This window comes from Geotrypetes seraphini, chromosome 1, assembly GCF_902459505.1.
Source record: "Geotrypetes seraphini chromosome 1, aGeoSer1.1, whole genome shotgun sequence".
Classification (NCBI taxonomy): Eukaryota; Metazoa; Chordata; class Amphibia; order Gymnophiona; family Dermophiidae; genus Geotrypetes; species Geotrypetes seraphini.
The window spans coordinates 262,896,602-262,919,275 of record NC_047084.1 but is presented as its reverse complement, the minus strand read 5'-3'; the positions used below and the strand labels follow the sequence as shown (position 1 = coordinate 262,919,275).

The 22,674-nt window shown below is 43.3% G+C and overlaps 1 protein-coding gene across 6 annotated transcripts in view; it reads left to right on the top strand.

The window, feature by feature from the left end:
- The window catches only part of HTT (huntingtin), an 831,912-nt gene that overhangs the window by 191,244 nt on the left and 617,994 nt on the right, over window positions 1–22,674 (top strand). For all 6 annotated transcript variants that reach the window (XM_033950363.1, XM_033950354.1, XM_033950401.1 and 3 more), the window contains one exon: window positions 2,216–2,574. In XM_033950363.1, coding sequence (XP_033806254.1) covers window positions 2,216–2,574 — 359 coding nt within the window. The remainder of the gene's footprint in view (window positions 1–2,215; window positions 2,575–22,674) is intronic.

Sequence of the window (22,674 nt, the reverse complement as noted above, 5' to 3'; positions counted from 1 at the left end):
CTGGAAATGACCAGATTTCTCCTTATGTAATCTGCCTTGAATCGCAAGGTAATGGCGGACTAGAAATCACTAATGTAATGTCAAAGAATGACACTTGTCTGGGTGGTTGTATCCTTTCACACACAGACGCTCATAACATTGACAGACCCTTGTGTAAGCGATGTGCATGTCATCTATTCTAGTGTATATTATGAAGGGAATTTTTAAAAATAAAGTAAAATTCTGGTATATCTCGTGGCACACCTGGATTCTCTTCAGAGCACACCACTGTACCTTGGCACATAGTTTGAGAGAGACTGTGATAGGAAATGGCTAGTATGCCTTTGGACTATGATTGTCCTTTTAAGGGCGTCTTATTATTTTTAGATGCATTTTAATCTTGCTTCACTCTCAGCTGTTTTGTCTTCCCTCCCTTTTCATTTTACTCTTTTACCTTCTTATAAAAATATTGTAGTTTTTCCCTCATTCTATCATTTCACTTTCGTTGTGATTTATTTTTGTCTGTTTTTATCTGTCTTTTGGATTTTTGTATTATGTTACCCTATTTTATCTTTGTAAACTGCCTTGTATACTGATTTGGCGATATAGCAGCAAATTTTAATAAAAATTTGAAAAAACCCCAAACCACTTGGGGCTTCTTTTACTAAGATGCATTAGGGCATTAATGCGTGGAATAGCGCGCGCTGAATTACCACGCGTGCTAGACCTTAATGCCAGCATTGAGCTGGCGTTAGTTCTAGCCACGTAGAGCGCGGTAATATCCTACGTGCGCTAAAAACGCTAGCACACCATAGTAAAAGGAGCCCTTGATCAGTGTGTCTTGAATGGGAGCCATGGTCTGTCTGTACGGTTCAGTCATAAGCGTGTGAGACAAATGCGCGCCGACAATTGAAAGCAGACAACTGAACGCAAGACTTCAGCGCGCCGCTCTAAAAGCTTCTTTTAATAGGCTACGACTGGGGGTTTGGGGGGACCCCCCCAGTTTACTTAATTGTTTTGGTGCTGCCGCTGGAGGTGGTTTTGGGGGGTTGTAACTCACCATTATACTGAAAATGTAACTTTTCCCAAAAAATAGGTAAAAAGTTATGTTTTCTGTATCATGTGGGGGGTTACACCCCCCACACCCCTCCAAATGTTTTGAAAGTGTCCTGGGCGTAGTACAAGACTTTAAGAATAAATGGGGTACCCATGTGGGATCCCTACGAGGGTCAAGATAAGAAAATTGGGTCATTAGGGCATAGACAGGGGGTGGGTAAGCAGAGTGGGCAGACTTGATGGGCTGTAGCCCTTTTCTGCCGTCATCTTCTATGTTTCTATGTTTCTATGTATGTAACATGGCAGCGCGAACACTATTACGTAAAGTGGGGGGTTCAACCCCCACACCCCCTGTCAGAGCCCATTAAAAGAAGCTTTTAGAGTGGCGCGCTGAAGTCTTGCGCTAGTTGTCCGCTCTCAATTGTCTGCGCGCGTTTGTCTCATCACCATCTGTACAGTAGTTTCAGGTAGAGGATACTCACTGTAATGGTTGACCTAGATGCTGTGGGACTTAAAAAGATTTTAAAAAAAATCTTAATTGTGAATTAAGCTTTGTGATACTGTAGTCCTAATTAGATGGTATTTTTCTGAGTAATCTGGGAATTCAAACAAGCAATCTTGTAAAAGTAGTAAAACAGAACAGAGAGGTGTTAAAACCATTAAACAGCATTCAGCTTCAAACAAATGATAACTTAATTTTTAAGGATGTGCAGAGGAAACCCCCCCCCCCCCATTTTGGTTTTGTTCTCTTTTAGCATACACTAAAATGGAATGATGTGCTAATCTGCCTATAGACATAATAAGTAAAATACAAATGATTTATAATTATAGCCTTTCTGAAATGAAGCAAATCCAGAAATCAGAAAAACAGATTTGCCTGCACGGTTACTATCTTTCTTTTTAAATTTTTTTTTACTTGTCAAAAAAACCTGGATAACTTCATTTTAAATCGCTCTACTATGAAGGTAAATTAGTAATTGAATGATTTAAAAAAAAAAAAATGGCTGGCAGACATCTACTTTAAGAATGGAGTTTGGAACAGTGTCATATTCCTCCCTTTCTTATACTTGTATGACTTGTGATGGTATCTACATGCTATGTGATTTCAATAAATTACAAGTTATTTGTACATTCTTGTAACCAGTTTACTTCTTAGTGTATTCATTTTCTTCTATTTCAGCTTCCATGAAGAGTGAACTAGGCAGTGAATTGACATCATCTGGTATATCTACTGCTGGATCTGGCTCAGCGTCTGACTCTACAGGGCATGACATCATTACAGAGCAACCACGTTCACAGCACACATTACAGTCTGACTCAGTGGATCTAAATAGTTCTGATTTGATCAGCACAATTACTGAAGGGGAAGAAGATGACACGCTTAGCCCAACTTCCAGCCAAATCAGCACTGTTCAGTCTGATAATGCTATAGACTTGAATGATGGGACTATCCAGGCTTCCTCACCCATTAGTGATAGTTCGCAGACAACTACAGAAGGTCCAGACTCTGCTGTGACCCCTTCGGACAGTTCTGAAATTGTAAGTGTGCAGCGGGCAGAGGGGGGATCCCAGTCTTCCACAGAAGGGCCCAACATATCTCAGAGCTCCTCCATGGAGGGCCCAGACTTGGATACATCTACTTACTCCTCATCTTCCTTTCCGTCCTCAGCTAGTAGCAATGGAAAGGTCAGCAGCTCATATTTTTACCTGAGAGCTTGACCTCATTTTTAACGCCTTCACTAGAACCTTCAAATCTAATGACATTGGTTTTATTGAATTGTTAAATCAGCACTTGGCTTTAAAATGGTTAAACAATGTCCAGAGTGTGAAATGATTTAATTAAGGTTAATTTCAGTACTTGTAAACAATTTGGAAAATAAACTAAGCACAACCAATTGGAAAATAAAAACCCTTAAGCACAATTAAATAGAAAATTATATAAGTCAAAGTGTAATTAGTAGATTGTAGAATTTAGTGATATATTGTGGTGCTAGGGTTTAGAGATTTTTTTATTTTTAAATATAGCACATTGTAGGACAATCTCTTGCATTTTAATCAATGTTCTAAAAGGTCTAGTGAAAGTGTTAAAGGATGAACATGCATTGTGATGCTGTCATTGTGGATCAGTAGCTCAGTTACTTGCAAGCCTCACTGTTAGGTTTCTTAGTTCATTGCTAAGACCTTGCTAGATTCTTGATTTTTGAATTGAGCAGAAGCATTTTTTAGCTCTGTACTGCAATGTTTACATTTCTCTATCGCTTAAACAGTGTTTGACTTTTTCTTTAGCCCATGTACATATTATAGTAACATATTATTTCTGCACATTTTAAATATTTATTGGCTGCGCATGCCAGTGTTAGAATAATTTTTATTCTGATCGGTTATGCAGTTACTTCTACATATTGGGACTGGAGGAACAGAAACATATCTGTATACAGAAATTACAGTGTATACACTATATTAGCTAATTGTATGTCTTTGTGTACTTGGTATATCATCAGTCTGATGTGGTGATAAAACATTTTGGGCTGGATTCTATATAGCAGTGTTTCTCAATTTCTTCAAGCCAAGTACCCCTTAAATCTAACAAATATCAATCGAGCAGCCCTACCCTGGCTCTGCCCCAGACCCGTCCAGGCCCTGCCCCAGACATGCCCAAGCGCCACCCCTAACCGCACTCCCATAATAATAGTACTAACTAATGCAATTTCTTCCATTCATTTTTTATATACTCACAATTATTAATACATAATGGTAACCACAAAATTAAACAAACACAAAGCACACTGTATGCAGAGAAAATCTTAATCATCATTTATATTCTTCTTTTTTTCAAAGAAGTCAAGGAAGATGAGTTTAAAATATGCAATGTCACCTCAGTAACAACTATAGAAAAATAGCCAAATATAGTGCAAAATATAGACAGCAGACATAAATTCTTAAAACTGACAAACTTCGATCACTAAATTGAAAATAAAATCATTTTTCCTACCTATGTTATCTGTTGATCTTATGAGTCTCTGGTTGCACTTCCTTCTGACTGTGCATCCAATATTTATTTTTTTCTGTCTCCAGCACGCTTCATCTCCTTTGGACCTCATTCCTTTCCCCAACCAACATCTTTCTTGGTCCCTCCATTAATCCAAGCCTTCTCTCTGACGTTAGCTCTGACATTGGAAAGAATGTTTTCGGGTCAGCTATGTGCAGCGTGTGAACCTTTGCCCGCAATAAGTGCCACTGAAGGCAGAAGGAGTGGATGCGGCTTGAACAAGGAGGTAACTGGGAACTCCCCCTACCCCCGCTGACCTGGAAGGCTTGCCTGTGATGTCAGCTTTAACATAATAAGTAATATCAAAATTTTGGGGGTTGTTTTTGATGATAAACTAACTTACCATAACCACATTAGTAATATTGTCAAATCTACCTTTTACAACTGCGTCAAATTCGTTCTCTATCCAAATTTTTATGCCCAAAGCCATTATTCTAATTCATTCCTTGATTATCTCAAAAATTGATTACTGCAATGCTTTATTCAAGGAAATAGCCCAAAAAGAAATTAGACGCTTGCATGCAGATTGTTCAAAACGCCTCAATTAAACTTATAATGAAAGCAAGGAAATTAGATCATGTCACTCCTCTTCTTAAGAAAGCGCACTGGCTTCCAGTTGCACATCGAATTCAATATAAATTAAGTCTGCTCACCTTCAAATCTCTGGTATATAAGACCCCTTCCTTCATTTATAAGTTATTAATTCCTTATACCCCATCCAGATCACTGAGATCTATCGACCAACATTTACTAGTTACACCATCACTCAAAGTTATCAACACACGGCGCCATTTTATTTTTTCTGTTACAGCTCCTCAAACGTGGAACTTCCTTCCTATTTATTTAAGAAAAGAAAATAACTTAGATAAATTTAAAAGTAAACTTAAGAGCTTTCTTTTTAAAGATGTCTATGATGCTTAGGAGTCCGTACCTACCGCTATAAACTCTTACATGGTTACTATCTTATTCCCCTCCTATTGTTCTCTACCATCATTGTTCCTCTTTCTATCATCAATATTGTATTTCCTTACCCATTCATTCCTTCTGTTTCTTCTGTTATTGTTTACATTGTTAGTTACTAATCTGTTATGTTTGCTTAGTGTCTACTTGTTTTTAATAACTCCAGTTTTAATCTGTAATTTGAAAGATTTGTTCATCGCTTAGAAATTTGAGTAAGCGATTAATCAAATACACAATAAACTTGAAACTTGAAACATCGGAGGGAAGCCCTCTGGGTCAGCTTCGGTGGAAGGGGGCAGGCAGGAAGGAGGGATCCCTGGCGGCTTTGGCAGGTGGGTGGAGGGCAGGAAGGAGGGATCCCCAGCGGCGGCTTCAGCGAATGGGCAATATTCTCAGCGGTGGACAGCGCCATGTACCCTCAACAAGCGGCTTGCGTACCTCTAAGGGTACGTGTACTGCATGTTGAGAAACACTGCTGTATAGGATGCCCAGTCTCAGCAGCCGCCAAAGCAGCTTTTGAGAATCTCACATGGGCATCCTATATAGAATTGCTTCTGGTCCTGACGGACAGATGCCTAACCACTCCGATTCTCTATCCTGCGTCTATGTCGCAGGCGCAGATTAGAGAATCATGTCGCTGCTGAGCTGATCACGACAAGGGAATCTCCCTGCCGTGATCAGCTCAGTGGCCGCTGCAGGAAATCCCCCAGTTGAGAAACACTGTTCTAGACTCTCCACCCTATCCTTCCTGTGCCTGCTTTCAGTTTTCAGTCTACTTATGCTTCTCTAAGCTGATTCATTGTGACCGGCCAGCCCTTTGGGTTTGTGAAGAATATGTACATATGTTCAACTTGTTAAGGAGTAGTTTCTGAGCCCCTTTGAAGCATGTGTTGGCGGTTAACGGTACTGTTTAGTTGTTTGTGAGCAGAACAATAGTTTAGCCAGTGGTTACTGGTGCCTCTACTTCACATGTGTGGGTGCCTTTCTTTGCTTGGGTACTGACTGCTAGAGGGCGCTAAGCTGATCTGTGAAGTACACTGGAGGCAGAGTAAAAAATCCGGAGTGGATTCCTTGTGCAGTCCATGCGAGTATGGGGAAATAACCCTGTTGTCTAGAATGTCTCACCTATCTACTGGAAAAGAGCTTACCAAGGTAAGTACATAATCTCTTTATCTAGCTGCTGCAGATCATTAATTACAATGGACAAGGTGGCATACAGACACAACAGACGTTTATTAAGGCTATACATTTAACAGGTGAACACAAGAACAGCCATACTGGATCAGACCAATGGCCCATCTAGTCCAGTATTCATTTTCTAGCAATGGCCAATCCCAGGTTACAACTACCTCTCAGAAGCACAAATTGTAACACCTCTTTATAAATTCTATATGGTAAACGCATTAGGCTCCTTTTCCCCCTTCCACTACTATCTGGCATCTCTTTCCCCACCACCTCCTTGACAGCCTTCCAAATTTGTACTAAAAGGAAAGTCTATAGTATACTGCAGTACCCTCAGATACCTGCACTGTTAAATTATTATAGATTTCGGCAAACAGCTTACACAGTTTCTGTGTTTTTTTATATATGTAAGGTGCAAATGCTTAGTGCAAATTCTCCAAAAATAAAGTGCTACAGTGTAACTGAAATAAGACAGCACTTATCTTAAAACGTTGTCGATTCTGATGTGATATCGATACATCCCACCGACTCCTAGTTCGAGGTCTCCGATGCCGGACCTCAAGGATGTCCCGGTCTCGATTGCCTTGTCCAAGTCACCAGGTTTCTTTGATCCAATCATCTTATGATGCCTTCGAATTATCTGCCCGAGTGGCTGCTTGCTCTGTAGCTATGCGTCATCTTGCCTGGCTTCGTACCATTGACATGGACTCTAACCTTCAAGACCGCTTGGATAACATTCCTTGTGAGCCTAATGACCTTTTTGATGAATCCATCGAGACAGCCACCAAGAAATTATCTGACCATGAAAAATCATTTGCTTCTATAGTCAGACCTAAGCCAAAGCCAGCTCCTGCTAAGCCTGCAAGCCCTGCTCTTATCTGTCAAAGGCGTTTTGCTCCAAAGCCGACTCCTTATACTTGTCCTCCTCTGAAAAAACAGCAACCTCAGAAGCAACAGAAACCCCAACCTTCTGCTGCTTCTCAGCCTTTTTGACTGTTTACAACAGAGCATAACCTCCACCGTTCTGTCTATATCTCTTCCCCCATAGGAGGTCGTCTCCATCATTTTTACAACCAATGGACGATAATTACATCCGACCTCTGGGTGCTTACCATCATCAGGGAAGGATACTCTCTTCATTTCACTCAGGTTCCACCAGAGCTTCCTCCAAGAGAGTATCCTTCCAATCCATCCCAGATCGCCCTTCTTCAGGAAGCTCAAGCTCTGCTTTCTCTCCATGCCATCAAACCAGTTCCCTTGGAACAGCAGAACAGGGGGTTTTACTCCTGTTACTTCCTTGTTCCGAAGAAGATGGGCGATCTGTGGCCCATTCTGGATCTCAGGGCTCTCAACAAATTTCTAGTCAAAGAAAAGTTTTGAATACTGTCCCTGGCATCTCTTTATCCCCTTCTCGAGCAGAACGACTGGTTATGCTCTCTGGATCTCAAGGAGGCCTACACTCATATCCCCATTCATCCAGCCTCCCGTCAATACCTCAGATTTTGGGTGTGGAATCTGCATTATCAATACAGAGTACTACCCTTTGGCCTGGCCTCGACCCCCAGAGTGTTCACCAAGTGCCTGGTAGTGGTAGTGGCAGCTCTCCAAAACCATGGTCTTCAGGTATTTCCTTACCTTGACGATTGGCTCATCAAAGATTCCACATCTCAAGGGGTTATTGTAGAGACCCAAGGAAATCAACTTTCCCAAATCTCAACTTCAGCCCTCACAGAATCTACAATTCATTGGAGCTGTTCTGGATACTGTCCAACTCAGAGCATTCCTTCCACAACAATGTCTGGAAGCTCTTCTTCAATTCTGTCATACAGTGTCTTCCCGCTCTTCCATCTCAGTGAGACACATGATGGTACTTCTGGGTCTCATGGCCTCCACAGTACATGTGACTCCTTTTGCCAGACTTCACCTTAGAATTCTTCAGTGGACCCTGGCATCTCAATGGAGGCAAGTTTGCGATCCTCCTTCTCGACACATTTCAGTCACACCTTCCTTGAAGAAGTCTCTCTGTTGGTGGATGTTCTCTTCCAGTCTTTCCAGAGGCTTGCTCTTTCAAACGCCACCTCATCAGAAGATCCTCACGACAGACTCTTCAACCTACGCTTGGGGCGCTCATCTAGATGGTCTCCGTACACAAGGCCACTGGACCAGTACGGATCGTCAATGTCACATAAATCTGTTGGAACTCAGAGCGATTTTCAAGGCTCTCAATGCTTTTCAACATCTTCTTCGCGACCAGGTAGTCCTCATCCGGATGGACAACCAAGTCACCATGTATTATGTCAACAAACAAGGAGGGACGGGATCTGCCTCCCTTTGTCAAGAAGCTCTGAAGGTTTGGGACTGGGCAATCCGTCACAACTCCTTCCTCAAAGCTGTCTACATTCAAGGGGCAAAGAATTGCTTGGCGGACAACTTGACTCATCTGCAACCTCACGAATGGACTCTCCATTCCTCGCCTCTTCATCACATTTTGCGGCTCCAGGATATACTCTCCTCACTGCCTCGAGGCAGATGCATTTCTTCTGGAATGAACGAATCTCTTCCTCTATGCATTCCCTCCATTTCCTCTCATTCGCAAGACTGGTCAAGTTGAAGAACGATCATGCCACCATGATTCTAATCGCTCCTCGGTGGCCAAGACAACCTTGGTACCAGTGTTCCCGCTAAGCTGCGTTGGCCTGCGCTCACGCACAAAATATTATATCGCAGCGCACAAGTTTCTCTTCACAGCGCACACACGCGTCGCAAAGGTAAGGGGAGGCTATAACAGCTCCTGCAGCTCTGCACTTCCCCACAATTGCCATGCTTCGGTTCCTCTTCTTCCTTCCTTCCTCCCCCCCCCCCCCGCGGGACCCTGCGGCACCATCAACTCTTACTCCCTCTAATGTCGGCCCTGCAGCTCCAGACTTCCTCGCACCTTCTCCCCTCCCCCTTTGGATCGCTATTATTTTAAATGTTATAGCCGCAGAGCTGTATCCATCAGTGGAGATGTCTAACCTCGGCCTGCCCCGGAACTCTTACTGCAACAGTGACTTCCTGTTCCTGCCTAGACGGGCGGCTGCTGCAGTAAGAGTTCCGGGGCAGGCCGAGGTTAGACATCTCCACTGATGGATACAGCTCTGCGGCTATAACATTTAAAATAATAGCGATCCAAAGGGGGAGGGGAGAAGGTGCGAGGAAGTCTGGAGCTGCAGGGCCGACATTAGAGGGAGTAAGAGTTGATGGTGCCGCAGGGTCCCGCGGGGGGGGGGGGGGGGGGGAAGGAAGGAAGAAGAGGAACCGAAGCATGGCAATTGTGGGGAAGTGCAGAGCTGCAGGGAAGAGTGTTGCGGTACCCAGCTGGAGGGAGAAGGAAGATGAGGGAGGGAATTAAAGGAGATGCCAGGGCTTGGAGCATAGGAGGAAGGTATGCCAGTCTAAGGGAAAAGGAAGGGGGAGATGTGAGAGCATGGAGGGGGAACGAAAGATGGAAGAAAAGGAAAGGAGAGAGATGCCAGAGAATCAGGGAAGGGGAGATACCAGACTATGAGGAGAGGTGTGGGAGAGGGAAGGCGAGGAGAGAGATGCCAGACCAATGGGGTGAAAGGAGAGATGGAAGGGGGAGGCATACAGTTTCTGGAAGGGGCATAGAAGGAGAGAAGATGCCATATAGGGGAAGAGAGACGGCAGACAGTGGATGGAAGGAAGAGAGTTACAAGAAGATGAGGAAAGGAGAAACCACAGAAGACAAAGGTAGAAAAAAATTTCTATTTATTTATTGCTTTAGGAGACATGTGTCACTGTTTCTGTGAAGCATTGTATGCAGAGTCCAGCTTCTTGCTGGTTCAATTTAACCTTTGTCTATGTATTTTTATTTTATCCCCCCTTTTACAAAACTGTGAAGCGTTTTTAGCACCAGCCTTGGTGGTAGCAGCTCTGATGCTCAGAATTTTATGAGCATCAGAGCTGTTACCTCCGTAGCTAAAATCCACACTACAGTTTTGTAAAAGAGGGAGGGGTTAGTTTGTGATTACATATTCCTTACTAGGCGAAGGTGTTTTCTGTGTTCTGTGTGTTCGAAAGACATGGTTTTCTGTTAGGATTGACGGTGTAGGATTGATCTGTGCTGGTCTGGCTTGTTTAGTTTTACAATGGGTGTATTGATGTACTGCTCACTGCAATATGTAAGATGCTGCCTTTTCCTAGGTACTCATGTGTGACGTGTGGTTTGTTACTAAAAATCATGTTTTTCTTACAGATGGGGGGGGGTGCCAAAAAATGATGGGCCCCGGATGTTACATATGCTAGGTACGCCACTGTATGTAAAGATACCAGAAAGCTGGCGTAGCAAAAACTTCTAAGTTTTGAGTATTTAACCCTCCCACAATCTCACGGGCACTCGTTTCAAGTTTATTGAGATTTTGATTTAAACGCAATATCAAATATTTTCAATGCGTATAACAAAAATAAATTTGGGGAAATAAATAAAACCATTTGAACCAGTGTTCCCGCTAAGCTGCGCTGGCGTGCGCTGGCGCACAAAATATTACATCGCAGCGCACACGTTTCTCGTCACAGCGCACGATCGGAAGAGGCGTACGGCAGATGGCAGGGCGGCGAGAGGAGAATCGGGCGAGTTGGCTCATAACTTGCTGGCGCCCGATATTTTTGGCTCACGGTGAAAAAAGTTTGCTCACAACACCCGCCCGCTTAGAGGGAACACTGCTTGGTACTCCCTTTTACTTCAACTCAGCACCAGGGAGCCATACCGTCTACCAGTTTTTCCTTCTCTGATTACACAGAGTCAAGGATCTCTGCTTCATCCTAACCTGCAGTCTCTACACCTGACAGCTTGGTACCTTTCAATGTAACTCCTCTTCAGTTCTCTCAATCTGTAAGAGATGTTTTAGAAGCTTCTAGGAAGCCTACCACTAAACAATTGTAGCCACATTGCAGTCTCAGACCGGGGCTCAACAGTGCTCCCTGTGGCTGCACATAGAAAGAACACCAGCGTGTGACAAAGCCTGGAGTCACCCTGCAGGATTGAACTGACACAAAAAAAGTGGGAACAAAAATCAAAACGCACACAGGAGGTTTAAATGAAAAAGACTTCAATTTACTGATCAAAATATAAAGGTGAGGATGGCAGGTAACACAGTCCATAATGCTCAAAGCAAAACTTCATTTCAAGCAAAACTTAAAAGAAAAAAAAAAACCAATTCAGGTAAAGTTCCAACTTTATCTTTCTTTTAGATTTAGTCTCTAATGCCTATGAGGTATGGCTCTCCTCAGAACCTACCCAGCCTGCCCTCCAAGCAGGTTGTTATGAAAACCAATATAGTTCACTGCACTGTTCCAATAATTCACAGTGTCTCAAAAATAAAGCCTCCAGCAGCATTTATGGTACCACTGGGAACAGGAGAGTGCCTTAGGTTTGCCTTAAACAAGCTTTTCAAAAAGCCTTCAAAATTCCCTACCTGGGTGACTGCAAACCTCTCCCCACTTAGGACACTTCCAGCTTCATAAAGCAAAAACCAAAAAGTGCTGAGTTCAAAACAAACAATTTTCACAAACAAAACTCACTGTTCTCCAGCTCACTGTTTAAAGCTGGTGAAAAAACCTACTTCCATGTCTTTAGGAATTACATTACATTACATTAGGGACTTCTATTCCGCCTATACCTTGCAGTTCAAGGCGGATTACAAAAGAGCTAACTGGACATTTCCAGTGAAGTTACAACAGTATTGTTTTGTTTTGTTTTTTGTTACAAGGGAGGAGCTGGATTAATTCCGGAAGAACTTGCAAATTGGATATTAAGTTGACTGTACGTTACTGTGTGATATAACAAATAAATTACAGTTAGAGTATAAATAAGATTACATTACATTTCAGGGATCTGAATACTTGGTTGGTGTTTTGGGGAGGAAGAGATTATTTAAGTAGAAGTTTTGGGGGAGAATTTATTTAGGAGGAGGGGGAAGGGTTGGGTTAAGATATCTGGATAAATTTTTTGAAAAGTAGAGTTTTGATTTCTTTTTGAAAAGTTTTGAAGTCGCCCATTGACGTCAACAGGTTGGAGATGGAGTGGTTAAGTTTTGCTGCTTGCGTCGCCAGAAGGTTATCAAACATCTTTTTGCACTGAGTGCCCTTGAGTGGAAGGAAGGCAAAAGGGTTCAGAGTTCTTCTTTGTCTTGAGGTGAGGATCTGGTTTAGGCGGTTGTTTAGATAGGGGGGGGCGGAGCCGTTTAATGCTTTGAATAATAGATAGTAATGTAATGTAATGTAATTTATTTCTTATATACCGCTACATCCGTTAGGTTCTAAGCGGTTTGAAGAAAATATACATTAAGATTATAAATGAGAAGTAAGAAGGTACTTAAAAAATTCCCTTACTGTCCCGAAGGCTCACAATCTAACTAAAGTACCTGGAAATTAATAAAGAAGAGAAAATAAAGATGGTTGAAAAAAGAAAAATTCTATGTGAACTTATAGGATGGAAATTAAACTGACAGTGAAGAACTGTATGAAAAATACATATGGAATGCAGTTAGAGAGGGTAGGTTACAATCTATTTATGGTATTTGTTTAATTGGAAGGTGTTAAGGTGGGTAATTTGGGGGAAGGTTATCTGAAGGTAGGTGAATCTTCTGGAGGTAAAAGAGGAGGGGTTAAGATATTTGGATGAATTTTTTGAAAAGCAGGGTTTTGATTTCTTTTCTGAATGTTTTGAAGTTGTCTGATATTGTCATAAGATTGGAGAATTTGAATTGAATTTGTGCTTGCATAGGTAGCCAGTGAGAGTCTAGGAAGGTAGCTGTAATATGATCATATTTTCTCAGGGAGTAGATCAGTCTGAGGGCAGTGTTTTGTATAGTCTGAAGTTGTTTTATCTTGTTGGCAGGACAAGGTAGATAGAGGGAATTGCAATAGTCCATTAGACCTAAGACTAGGGATTGGACAATTAGCCTGAATTGTGCTGGGTCGAAGAATTTTCTTATTTTACGTAGATTTCTCATAATTAAAAAAGCTTTCTGGGATGTTTTATTGATTTGGGACTGCATTGTGCAGCATCTGTCTATCGTTACTCCTAGGAGTTTGAGTTTGGGCTGTATTGGGTATTTTGTGTTTTTAATTTTCAGTTCTGTAATGGTGGGAGTTTTAGCCTTTTCGAACAGAAGGAATTTTGTATTATCTGAGTTTAGTTTCAGTTTGTGGTCTACCATCCATTTTTCCACTGCATCTAGGATTATTTCCAGTTTTGCTGTAGTGGTGGGCTCTGATTGGTCGAAGGGGAGGAGTATGGTGATGTCGTCTGCGTAGCTGAAGGATGTAACATTTAAGTTATCTAAAGTGGCTCCAAGGGAGGAAATAAAGAGGTTGAAGAGCGTAGGTGATAGAGGTGATCCTTGTGGAACTCCGCATGTGTTGGACCATGGTTCTGATTTGATATTATTGGACTTTACCCTGTAGGTTCTTGATTTGAGGAATCCTTGGAACCAATTGTAGACCTTGCCTGAGATCCCAATGGTGTCAAGAATCTGTAGCAGTATGGAGTGGTCGACCAGGTCAAATGCTGCGGAGAGGTCAAGTTGGATTAGCATCATCTTTTTGCCTTTGCTAATTTGCTGTCGAGCTGTGTCTAGTAGTGTTTCTGTGCTGTGGTTGGTTCGAAATCTTGATTGTGAGGGGTGAAGTAAGTTATGGTCTTCCAGGTAGTTGGTGAGGTATTGTGCAACTAGACCTTCTATTATTTTAACGTATATTGGTATTGAAGCGATTGGTCTGTAGTTGGAGGGGTTATCTATTGGGCCTTTGTTGTCTTTCATGATTGGGGTGGTTATGATCTCTCCAAGATCTTGAAGGAATTGACCTCTGTTAATGTGGTTTGAATCCATAGCATGAGGTTGGCTCTAAATGTGGTGGAGGAGTTTGATAACAGGTAGGTGGGGCAGTTATTTAGGTCGCAAGAAGCTTGGCTGTATTTTTTGTAGAGTCGATTCATATCCGACCAATGTAATATGGGGAAGACTGTCCAGCTTCTGTCTGCGGCGATGGCTTCTCCTGTTGAAGGGTTTGTTGTTATCTTGTCAAGGTGGGTGTGAGTATTGTTGAATGTGGTTCTGATCTTGGTGATCTTATTTTTGAAATGGTCTGCTAGTTGGATAGCTGTCGGTGGGTGGTTTCCTTGTGTAGCTAAGTGAGGTTTGATATCGGTGAGATTCTTTACTAGATTGAATAGCTTTTTTGTGTCTAGGGTTTCTGTGCCTATCATTTTGGAGTAGTAGGCTTTCCGTTTTTCCTTGAGTTTGTTCTTGTATTGGTTGATTTGAGTTCTCCATGCTGTTTTTGTGTGTTCTAGGCTCTTTTTTTTTCCATTCTCTTTCTAGTTGTCTGCAGAGCTTTTTTAGTTGGAGAAGTTTAGTGTCGAACCATTTGTCTGACGGTCTGCAGATTCTGAATGCTCATCAACTCCTCTGGCAATGGCTCTTGTACTTCCATCGGCATTTCCACATCAGGTGAAAACAAATTCAGGGTTTCACCGGCTTCCTCCACCTCCATAGATGTAGCTCTATTGCTCCTGTTTGGCCCAGGGAGGTCCTCAGGGAGAAAAGGCCTTAACCTTCTCCCTATCCTGCCAGCCTGACTGTTCCCAACTGCTGGCTTTTCTACTCTAGGGATACGCCCTAATCTGTCTGAGTCAGCAGGGAACTGGGTAGCTCTTTGGCTCCTCTGGTGGTGACCTAAATACTGACTGCCTGGAAGTTTCTTAGTTAGCTCAGGCCTGGTGGTCAACTGGGAAATTATCCTGATCAGGTTCAGGTCGGACTTTGTAAACTCTTTTCCTGGGTTTCCTATTCCCTTTCCCATCAACCTTTACAGGGACGCTGACAGACATGACGCCTGACTGGTCACACAATGCTATCACCAAAAGTGGACTAGATTTTCTAAGTGGTGTTTTTCTCATCATAAGGGTTCTCAGCATTCCTCCTTATCTTCTGTTTTGGACTACCTTTTGCACTTATCCAATTCTGGCCTCAAGTCTACATCTATCCGAGTCCATCTCAGTGCAATTGCGGCTTTCCATCAGCCTATTGAAAGGAAACCCCTCTCTGCTCATCCGGTGGTTTCCAAATTTATGAAAGGACTCTTCAATGTTAAACCCCTCTCAGACCACCTCTTGTGGTTTGGGACCTCAATGTTGTCCTTACTCAACTCATGAAGCCTCCATTTGAACCAATTGATAAGGCTCATCTGAAGTATCTCACTTGGAAAGTGGTGTTTCTCATAGCCCTCACTTCTGCTCGAAGAGTCAGTGAACTGCAAGCTTTGGTTACTGACCCACTATTCACTGTGTTCCATCATGACAAGGTGGTTCTTCATACTCATCCTAAATTCCTACCTAAAGTGGTCTCGGAGTTTCATCTCAACCAATCCATCATACTTCCAGTGTTTTTTCCAAAGCCTCATTCTCATCCTGGAGAATCAGCTCTTCATACTCTCGACTGTAAACGTGCTTTGGCCTTCTACTTGGAACGTACCAAACCATACAGAACTGCTCCTCAACTTTTTGTTTCCTTCGATCCAAATAAGTTGGGCCATCCTATTTCTAAGCGTACCATCTCCAACTGGATGGTGGCTTGTATCTCTTTCTGCTATGCCCAGACTGGATTACCCCTTCACAGTAAAGTCACAGCCCATAAAGTCAGAGCAATGGCAGCTTCAGTAGCTTTCCTCAGATCTACACCTATTGAGGAAATTTGTAGAGCTGCTACTTGGTCCTCGGGTCATACCTTCACTTCTCACTATTGTCTGGATACTTTCTCCAGACGGGATGGACAGTTTGGCCAAACAGTATTACAAAATTTATTTTCCTAAATTGCCAACACTCCCACCATCCCATTCTGGTTAGCTTGGAGGTCACCCATATGTGAGAATACCTGCCTGCTTGTCCTGGGATAAAGCACAATTACTTACCATAACAGGTGTTATCCAGGGACAGCAGGCAGCTATTCTCACAACCCACCCACCTCCCCTGGTTGGCTTCTCTGCTAGTTATCTGAACTGAGGAGACGCGCCCTGTGCTGGGTGGGAAGGCACTCACGCATGCGCGGTGCGGGCGACTCAAAACTTCGAGTTTCTTCAAGCAAGTCTGCTTGTGAGGCGTCTGCATCCGGGCTCCGTCGATGACGTCACCCATATGTGAGAATAGCTGCCTGCTGTCCCTGGATAACACCTGTTACAGTAAGTAACTGTGCTTTTTGGATATCCCCTCCTTAACAATTTGTCGGAGAGTAATTCTACCTCTTTGTAGAAGTCTTCAATAGAAGTACAGATACGGCGGATTCTAAGAAATGTCCTATGGGTAAGGCTTTTTTTAAAATTAATGGGATGGCAACTTGAATATTTGAGGTACTGTATTTGCTGGCGTATAAGACGACCCCCCAACTTTTACAGTTAAAATATAGAGTTTGTTATATACTTGCCGTATAAGACTACCCCTTCTTCCGATTCGCGACCCCCCCCCCCCCAAGCCGGCAAAAACAGCTTTGCACCGCAGGCCCAGCCGCCCAAGACGAGTCGGAGGCCCCTACCCGCCGCATCCTGCACGTGGGCAGACTCACCACAAACGCTGCTGATGGCCCCAATCGACACGCTGACCTCCCCGCGCACGCTGACCATCTTCTCTCTGCCTGCACTTTCCCCGCGGCCCTCTTCGGCGACTCAGCAGGGGCAGCGATCAAGACAGGCTGCAAACGTCGGGACCTTCCCTCTCTGAGTCCCGCCTATTTTGTTTCAACTTCCTGTTTCCGCATAGGCGAGACTCACAGAGGGAATGACCGCCTGTCTTGATCGCCCGAGGCTGGGAGGAACAGAAGATTTCTGCAAACACCATCGGGGCAGAAAATTTAACGGGTCCATCTCGCCGGTCCTGTGTGGACCGGCAGGAATTTTCTGCGGACCGGCACGTAAACAGTACCCGGCGTATAAGACGACCCCCGACTTTGGGGAGGATTTTAAGGTACTGAAAAGTCGTCTTATACGCCGGCAAATACGGTAGTTGTTTCTTTCTGTAACTTTAATGATGAACTTTGGTGTGTAAGGAGTTGCCATGCTTGACAACTTCAGTATCCAGAAAGGTTACTTGATGTAGATCCATAGTAGCTGTGAACTGTATGTACGTATCTCTATTGTTCAACCAGAGGAGAAAAGAGTTCAGTTCCTCCTGGGACCCATTTCAAATCATGAATACATCGTCTATAAATCTGGTCCACAAACTGATGTACTTAAAAAATGTTGAGACATACAGATGTTGTTCCTCGAATTGGGATTGGCTATCCTTCTATTATCTCTGCCAACTAAAGTGCATCCGTGCCTATTTTTCAAAAAGCAATTTTGCCCAGCTACTATATGTGTTTGTATTATCCAGCCTAGATTGCTGCAATGCTCTATTAGTGGGCCTACCAGCAAAAACACTCTCCCGTCTTCAAGGGGTGCAAAACGCTGCAATCCAACTCCTAAAAAACCTGGGCTTCCGCAACCATGTCACCCCTGCACTAATTTCCATGCACTGGCTGCCTATCCAAAAATGATGTGCTTTTAAAGCCTCAGTGTTAGCCTTCAAGACTTTCCACAAGATGATACTGAACTACATAGCATCAAAATTTATGTCCCCAACCGATCACTGAGATCCCAAACAGAAAAACGGCTGATCCTGCCATCTGGCAGTTCACTCAAGTCTCAAACAGCCAGAAGATGCTCTTATTTTCATTATTTACCTAAATTATGGCACACTATCCCCCCATCCATTAGATCTCTAGACAGTCTCTGGAACTTAGGAAAGCCGTGAAAACCTTCCTCTTTACAAACCCAGCTCCTTAATGACCCGCGTCCACATCCCTAATGGATGGACTGCAAGGACACCACTGAATACACCAATCGGAATCTCATTAAAACTCTCTAGCCACCGCAAATATAATCATAATTAATACCACATTCTCAAACAATCAAAGATGCACCCACCTGCTAAGAAAAGCTCCTATATCTCCATGTCCACTAAGTCTATATTTTAAGGGGCTTATAATCGAAAGAGAAAAACTTCCAAAAACCGGCCTAAGTCGGCACTTGGACGATCATAAACGAAAGACGTCCAAGTGCTGATAATAAAACGGGTTTTGAGCGTATTTCTAAACGACCTAGGCCTCCATAGTGCTGCTGAATGATCATTGCTAAACGGGGCGGTTCAGGAGGAGTGTCGAGGGTGGGAGTTGGGCAGGACATGGGCTGGCTTAGACTTAGTCGTACAGCATGTATAACCGAAAGTTATACAGCCCAGGATCGACGGAACTTGGATGTTGTGACTTAGACCATTTAAAACATGGTCTAAGTCACAAAAACCCACCTGAAGTCACCAAATAAGCACTGCAAACACATAATACAGATCCCCACATACTACCCCAGTGATTACCGAGCCCCCTCCCTTAAAAATCGTAATCACACCTTTAAAATTCAGCCTCCACCTGGCAGCCTGTCATAGGAAAGCCTAGTCCAGCACAGAGGCGGCTTAAGCCATCTTGGGGGTGGGTTAGGGACTCGTTGAGAGGAGGACCCATGCCCATAAGCCCCTGTAATCACTGCATTGATGCTTAAACATGTGCAGTCCTCTATACACCCCCAAAACCCTTTTTACTGGCATATGAGTGGCTCCTGCAGCCATAAGGGCTATTAGGGTGGTAGATAAGTGGGTCTAGGGGATTCTAGAGGTGGTTTGGGGGGCTCACCATGACCTATAAGGGAGCTGTAGTGAGGAGAAGACATGACACCCTTTAAGTTCATAGCAGTGCCCTGTAAGGTACATTTAGGTGCCATTTCTGAGTGTTCAGTCCATCACTTTGCAGACCCCTCCCACATCCAACAGGGCTTATTCTAGGCGTTTTTGACTTGGACGAAAAGTTGGACGGAAATGTGATATAAAGATAAGATGATTTAGCGGCTTGGATGATCAGATCAGCAGGACGTATAGTTAGACGATTTTCGAAACAAAAAAAATTTTGGATGTATTTTTCGAAAATGTGTCCTACGCTGTTTTTTACTTTGGACGACTTGCGGCGTAGACGAAAACGGACTTAGACATTCCTTTCGATTATGCCCCTCTATGTCTGTATGTTATGTCCACACTGTAAATGCTGAAATGTAAACCCCTTTGTCTATACTGTAAATGCTGTAAACTCTGTATTTCTCACTAAAGCATATCCTACCCATACTATGAATGTATTCTTGTAACCCTTCTGGGCTCCTTTGGGAGGACGGGCTAAATAAATGACTAAATAAATCTATCACCCTTTCTATGAAAAAGTATTTCCTTAGATTACTCCTCTTAACTTCATCTTATGCCCTAATGTATCTTAAGCCCTAATGCATTTTTTGGACCCAAAATTAATATGACACTGTCTTATTTTCGGGGATGCCTTATTTTTTTCATGTACAACAATCATCTCTCCCTTCCTCTTTCTTTCTCCCCTCCTCCCATGTGCATCATCTTTCCTCCCCTCTCACCCTTCCCCTTGTGGAGCACCTTTCTATCCCTCCCTCCCTCCCATCTCCCTGTGCAGCAGAACCCCATCGACCCTCCCACCATGAGACTGATATACCTCCGCTCTGAGGCCTCCTAAAGCAGGGATGGGGGTTGCTGAATCGAAGAGCCCAATTTGTTCAGCAAATCAGGTAGCACTAGTGTCAGGGATAGAGCAAGGGAATGTTGGGGACATTTGGGGGGGGGTGCTTCAGGGGTCGATATTAACTAGGGCTTATTTTTTGGGTAGGGCTTATATTAGGAGCATCTTTAAAAATCATGCTAGGGCTTATTTTCGGGATAGGTCTTATTTTCGGGATAGGTCTTATTTTCGGGGAAACGGTATTTAAATGTTTCTTTCATATCTCCCCTCTCCTTGTAGAGAATCCAGTATCTCTCTACTTCTAGAAGACCCCACAATAAGGGATACTGCAATTAACATCTGGCATGTTAAAATCACCTATTAGTAATACTTCCTCTTTTACAGCTATATTCTGAATGTCTACTATTAAATCTGTCCCCACTGTAAATGCATTTTCCATTCCCTCTTTCCAGTGCCTTTTTCTTACTCTGCAGATACTGCAGTTGTGAGACTTTAATATGATCTTTGACATATAACGCCATTCCCCTTCCTTTTCTTCCTACCATGTCTTATCCCAGGACAAGCATGCATCATAATCTCACATGTGGGTGACGTCATCCATGGAGCCCCGGTACGGACAGTTTTAAAAGTGTATCGCCACTTCAAGAACTTGAGAAAGTTTGCGAACTGCCCGCATCACGCATTTGTGAGTGCCTTTCCGCCTAATGCCACTCTCAGCGCCTCAGCTCTTAGTTTTCCGCAGAGCTAAGAAGTCGTGTTTTTGAACGCCATTCAAAATTTTTGCAATTTACCTTCCTGCTCATGCATTATTTCTACTTTTACTTAATTTTAAGTTTACTTTTCTTTAAAAATAAAAAAGCGGGGAAACTTATTCCTCTCTTTTCTCCTCGCAGGCTTTGCCCAGTGAGGCCTTTTCTTTTTCCTCAGCCATTGAATTCGATTTGGCTGAGGCCCTCTTTCCATCGATGCAGGGTTTTAAAAAGTGCTGCAGGTGCAAAAGGCAAATTTCAATCATTGACCCCCCATAGATGATGCTTGCGGTGCCTTGGCCCGGAACACCATGTAGAATCTTGTGCTCAGTGTTCTACCCTGCAGAAACATTCCATCAAAAGCCAGAAACTTCAACAAGAAAAATTGTTTGGCACCGGCATGGACACAAGACGTTACAACCTTCGACATCGAAGACATCAACACTGGCGTCGGGAAACATCACTCCATCTGGTAAGCCAGCTAAGAAGCCGTCAGCTTCCCAACAGGTGTCACAGGTCACCCTTGCATCGAGTTTCTTGATACCAACCAAGCGATGACATCTTGCGCCTTGCCTCACCTACATCGAGGTATGCATCCTCTTTGAGATCACCTTTTCTGAGGCAAGACGCGGCACCGATGGTACCGGCAGAAAGGTCAAATGTACTGGTGCTTTCCTTCTGTGGAAAGCTCGATGTGCTTTTCCAAGTGCTTACCCCGACATTGACTACTTTGTTACTGTCCCAGCCTGAGCATAAGGCCACCAGGTCCTGTAGTACCAACACTGGCTTTCCATAGTAGCATTGATGTTCCACGCCCTAGCATAGACCATCTCATCTTAGGTCAAGTTTTCCATTGAGACCCCGCTCCAGTTCATTGATGCATTGTCATTCTTCCTCCTCATCTTGACTCTCCAAGGTGGGTGGGGCTTCAGTTCAATGAGGGAGAGATGCGAGGTTCAGTGGGTTAAGGAGGGAAGATGGCAACTCCCTTTCTTCTTACTCTTCTGGATGGTGAAAAACCTGCTGCCACTGGAGTCATTGCTGGCTCTTTAAGGGCTGAAGAGAGAGACCCTAGAGAGAGGTGGGTGGGGGTTCAACTGAACAAGGGAGAAAAGTTGCAAGGTCCAGTGGGGTAAGTGGGGAAGATGGTGACACTTTCCTCCTTACCTTCTAGTTGGTGAAAAAGTCCAAAAATTTAGATGTCAGAAATTCAGACCAACTGAGAATTCGGACCCTTTAAAATTGCAATCCAGACTGCCTGAGAATCCAGACTTCTGGTAATGAAGGTCTTATGTCTCCAGAGGATAGCGTGAGGAAATGATGGTCTCTTGCTGAAAGAAAAGTTCTTCAGTTGCAGAATACGTAGAAGAAATGTCCAATAAAGTATGTTGCAGGTCCAGAGAAGAGTTCAGCAAGATGTGTTACAGATGTCCACTAGCGATCTAAGGAGAATATATGCCTGCTGTCCTTGTAGAACATCTTCTATAGGTATGAATCTTTGCTGTTTAAGCAATTACATATCTGGATCTATTGCAGTGAACAATTTTCAAATCTATAGGTAAGCAATCTATACCCCAAAACTACCACTGCATGTTAGACCTTTTAAAAAGAAAAATGCCATGGTGTTAATTATGACTGTCTTAACAATTAATTTCTGCAATTGTCAACTTTCGGTGGCCAAGGTAGGCGCTGAGGGGGGAGTGTAAAGATGGTGCATGAAGTGAACTGCGGTTAGGTCTTTTGTTTTTTTTTTGGTTTTGAGTTTCCTAGTGATTTTGCCTTGCATCATGCTGCATACTAAATGGAAGGCTGAAGTTAAGAACATAAGAATTGCCACTGCTGGGTCAGACCAGTGGTTCATCAGTTAAGGTGTTGCCCTCGAGCCTTAGGAACTGTTCCTACCTCATAGCTGACTATTGAGGCCTTCGCGGTCCGAGTCCCGATTCAAGACTCTGGAAGATTTCTATCATTGGCTCAGGGGGAAGGAGACTCTTTGGTATCAGGATTGGATTTGTCCTTCTCACCTCCA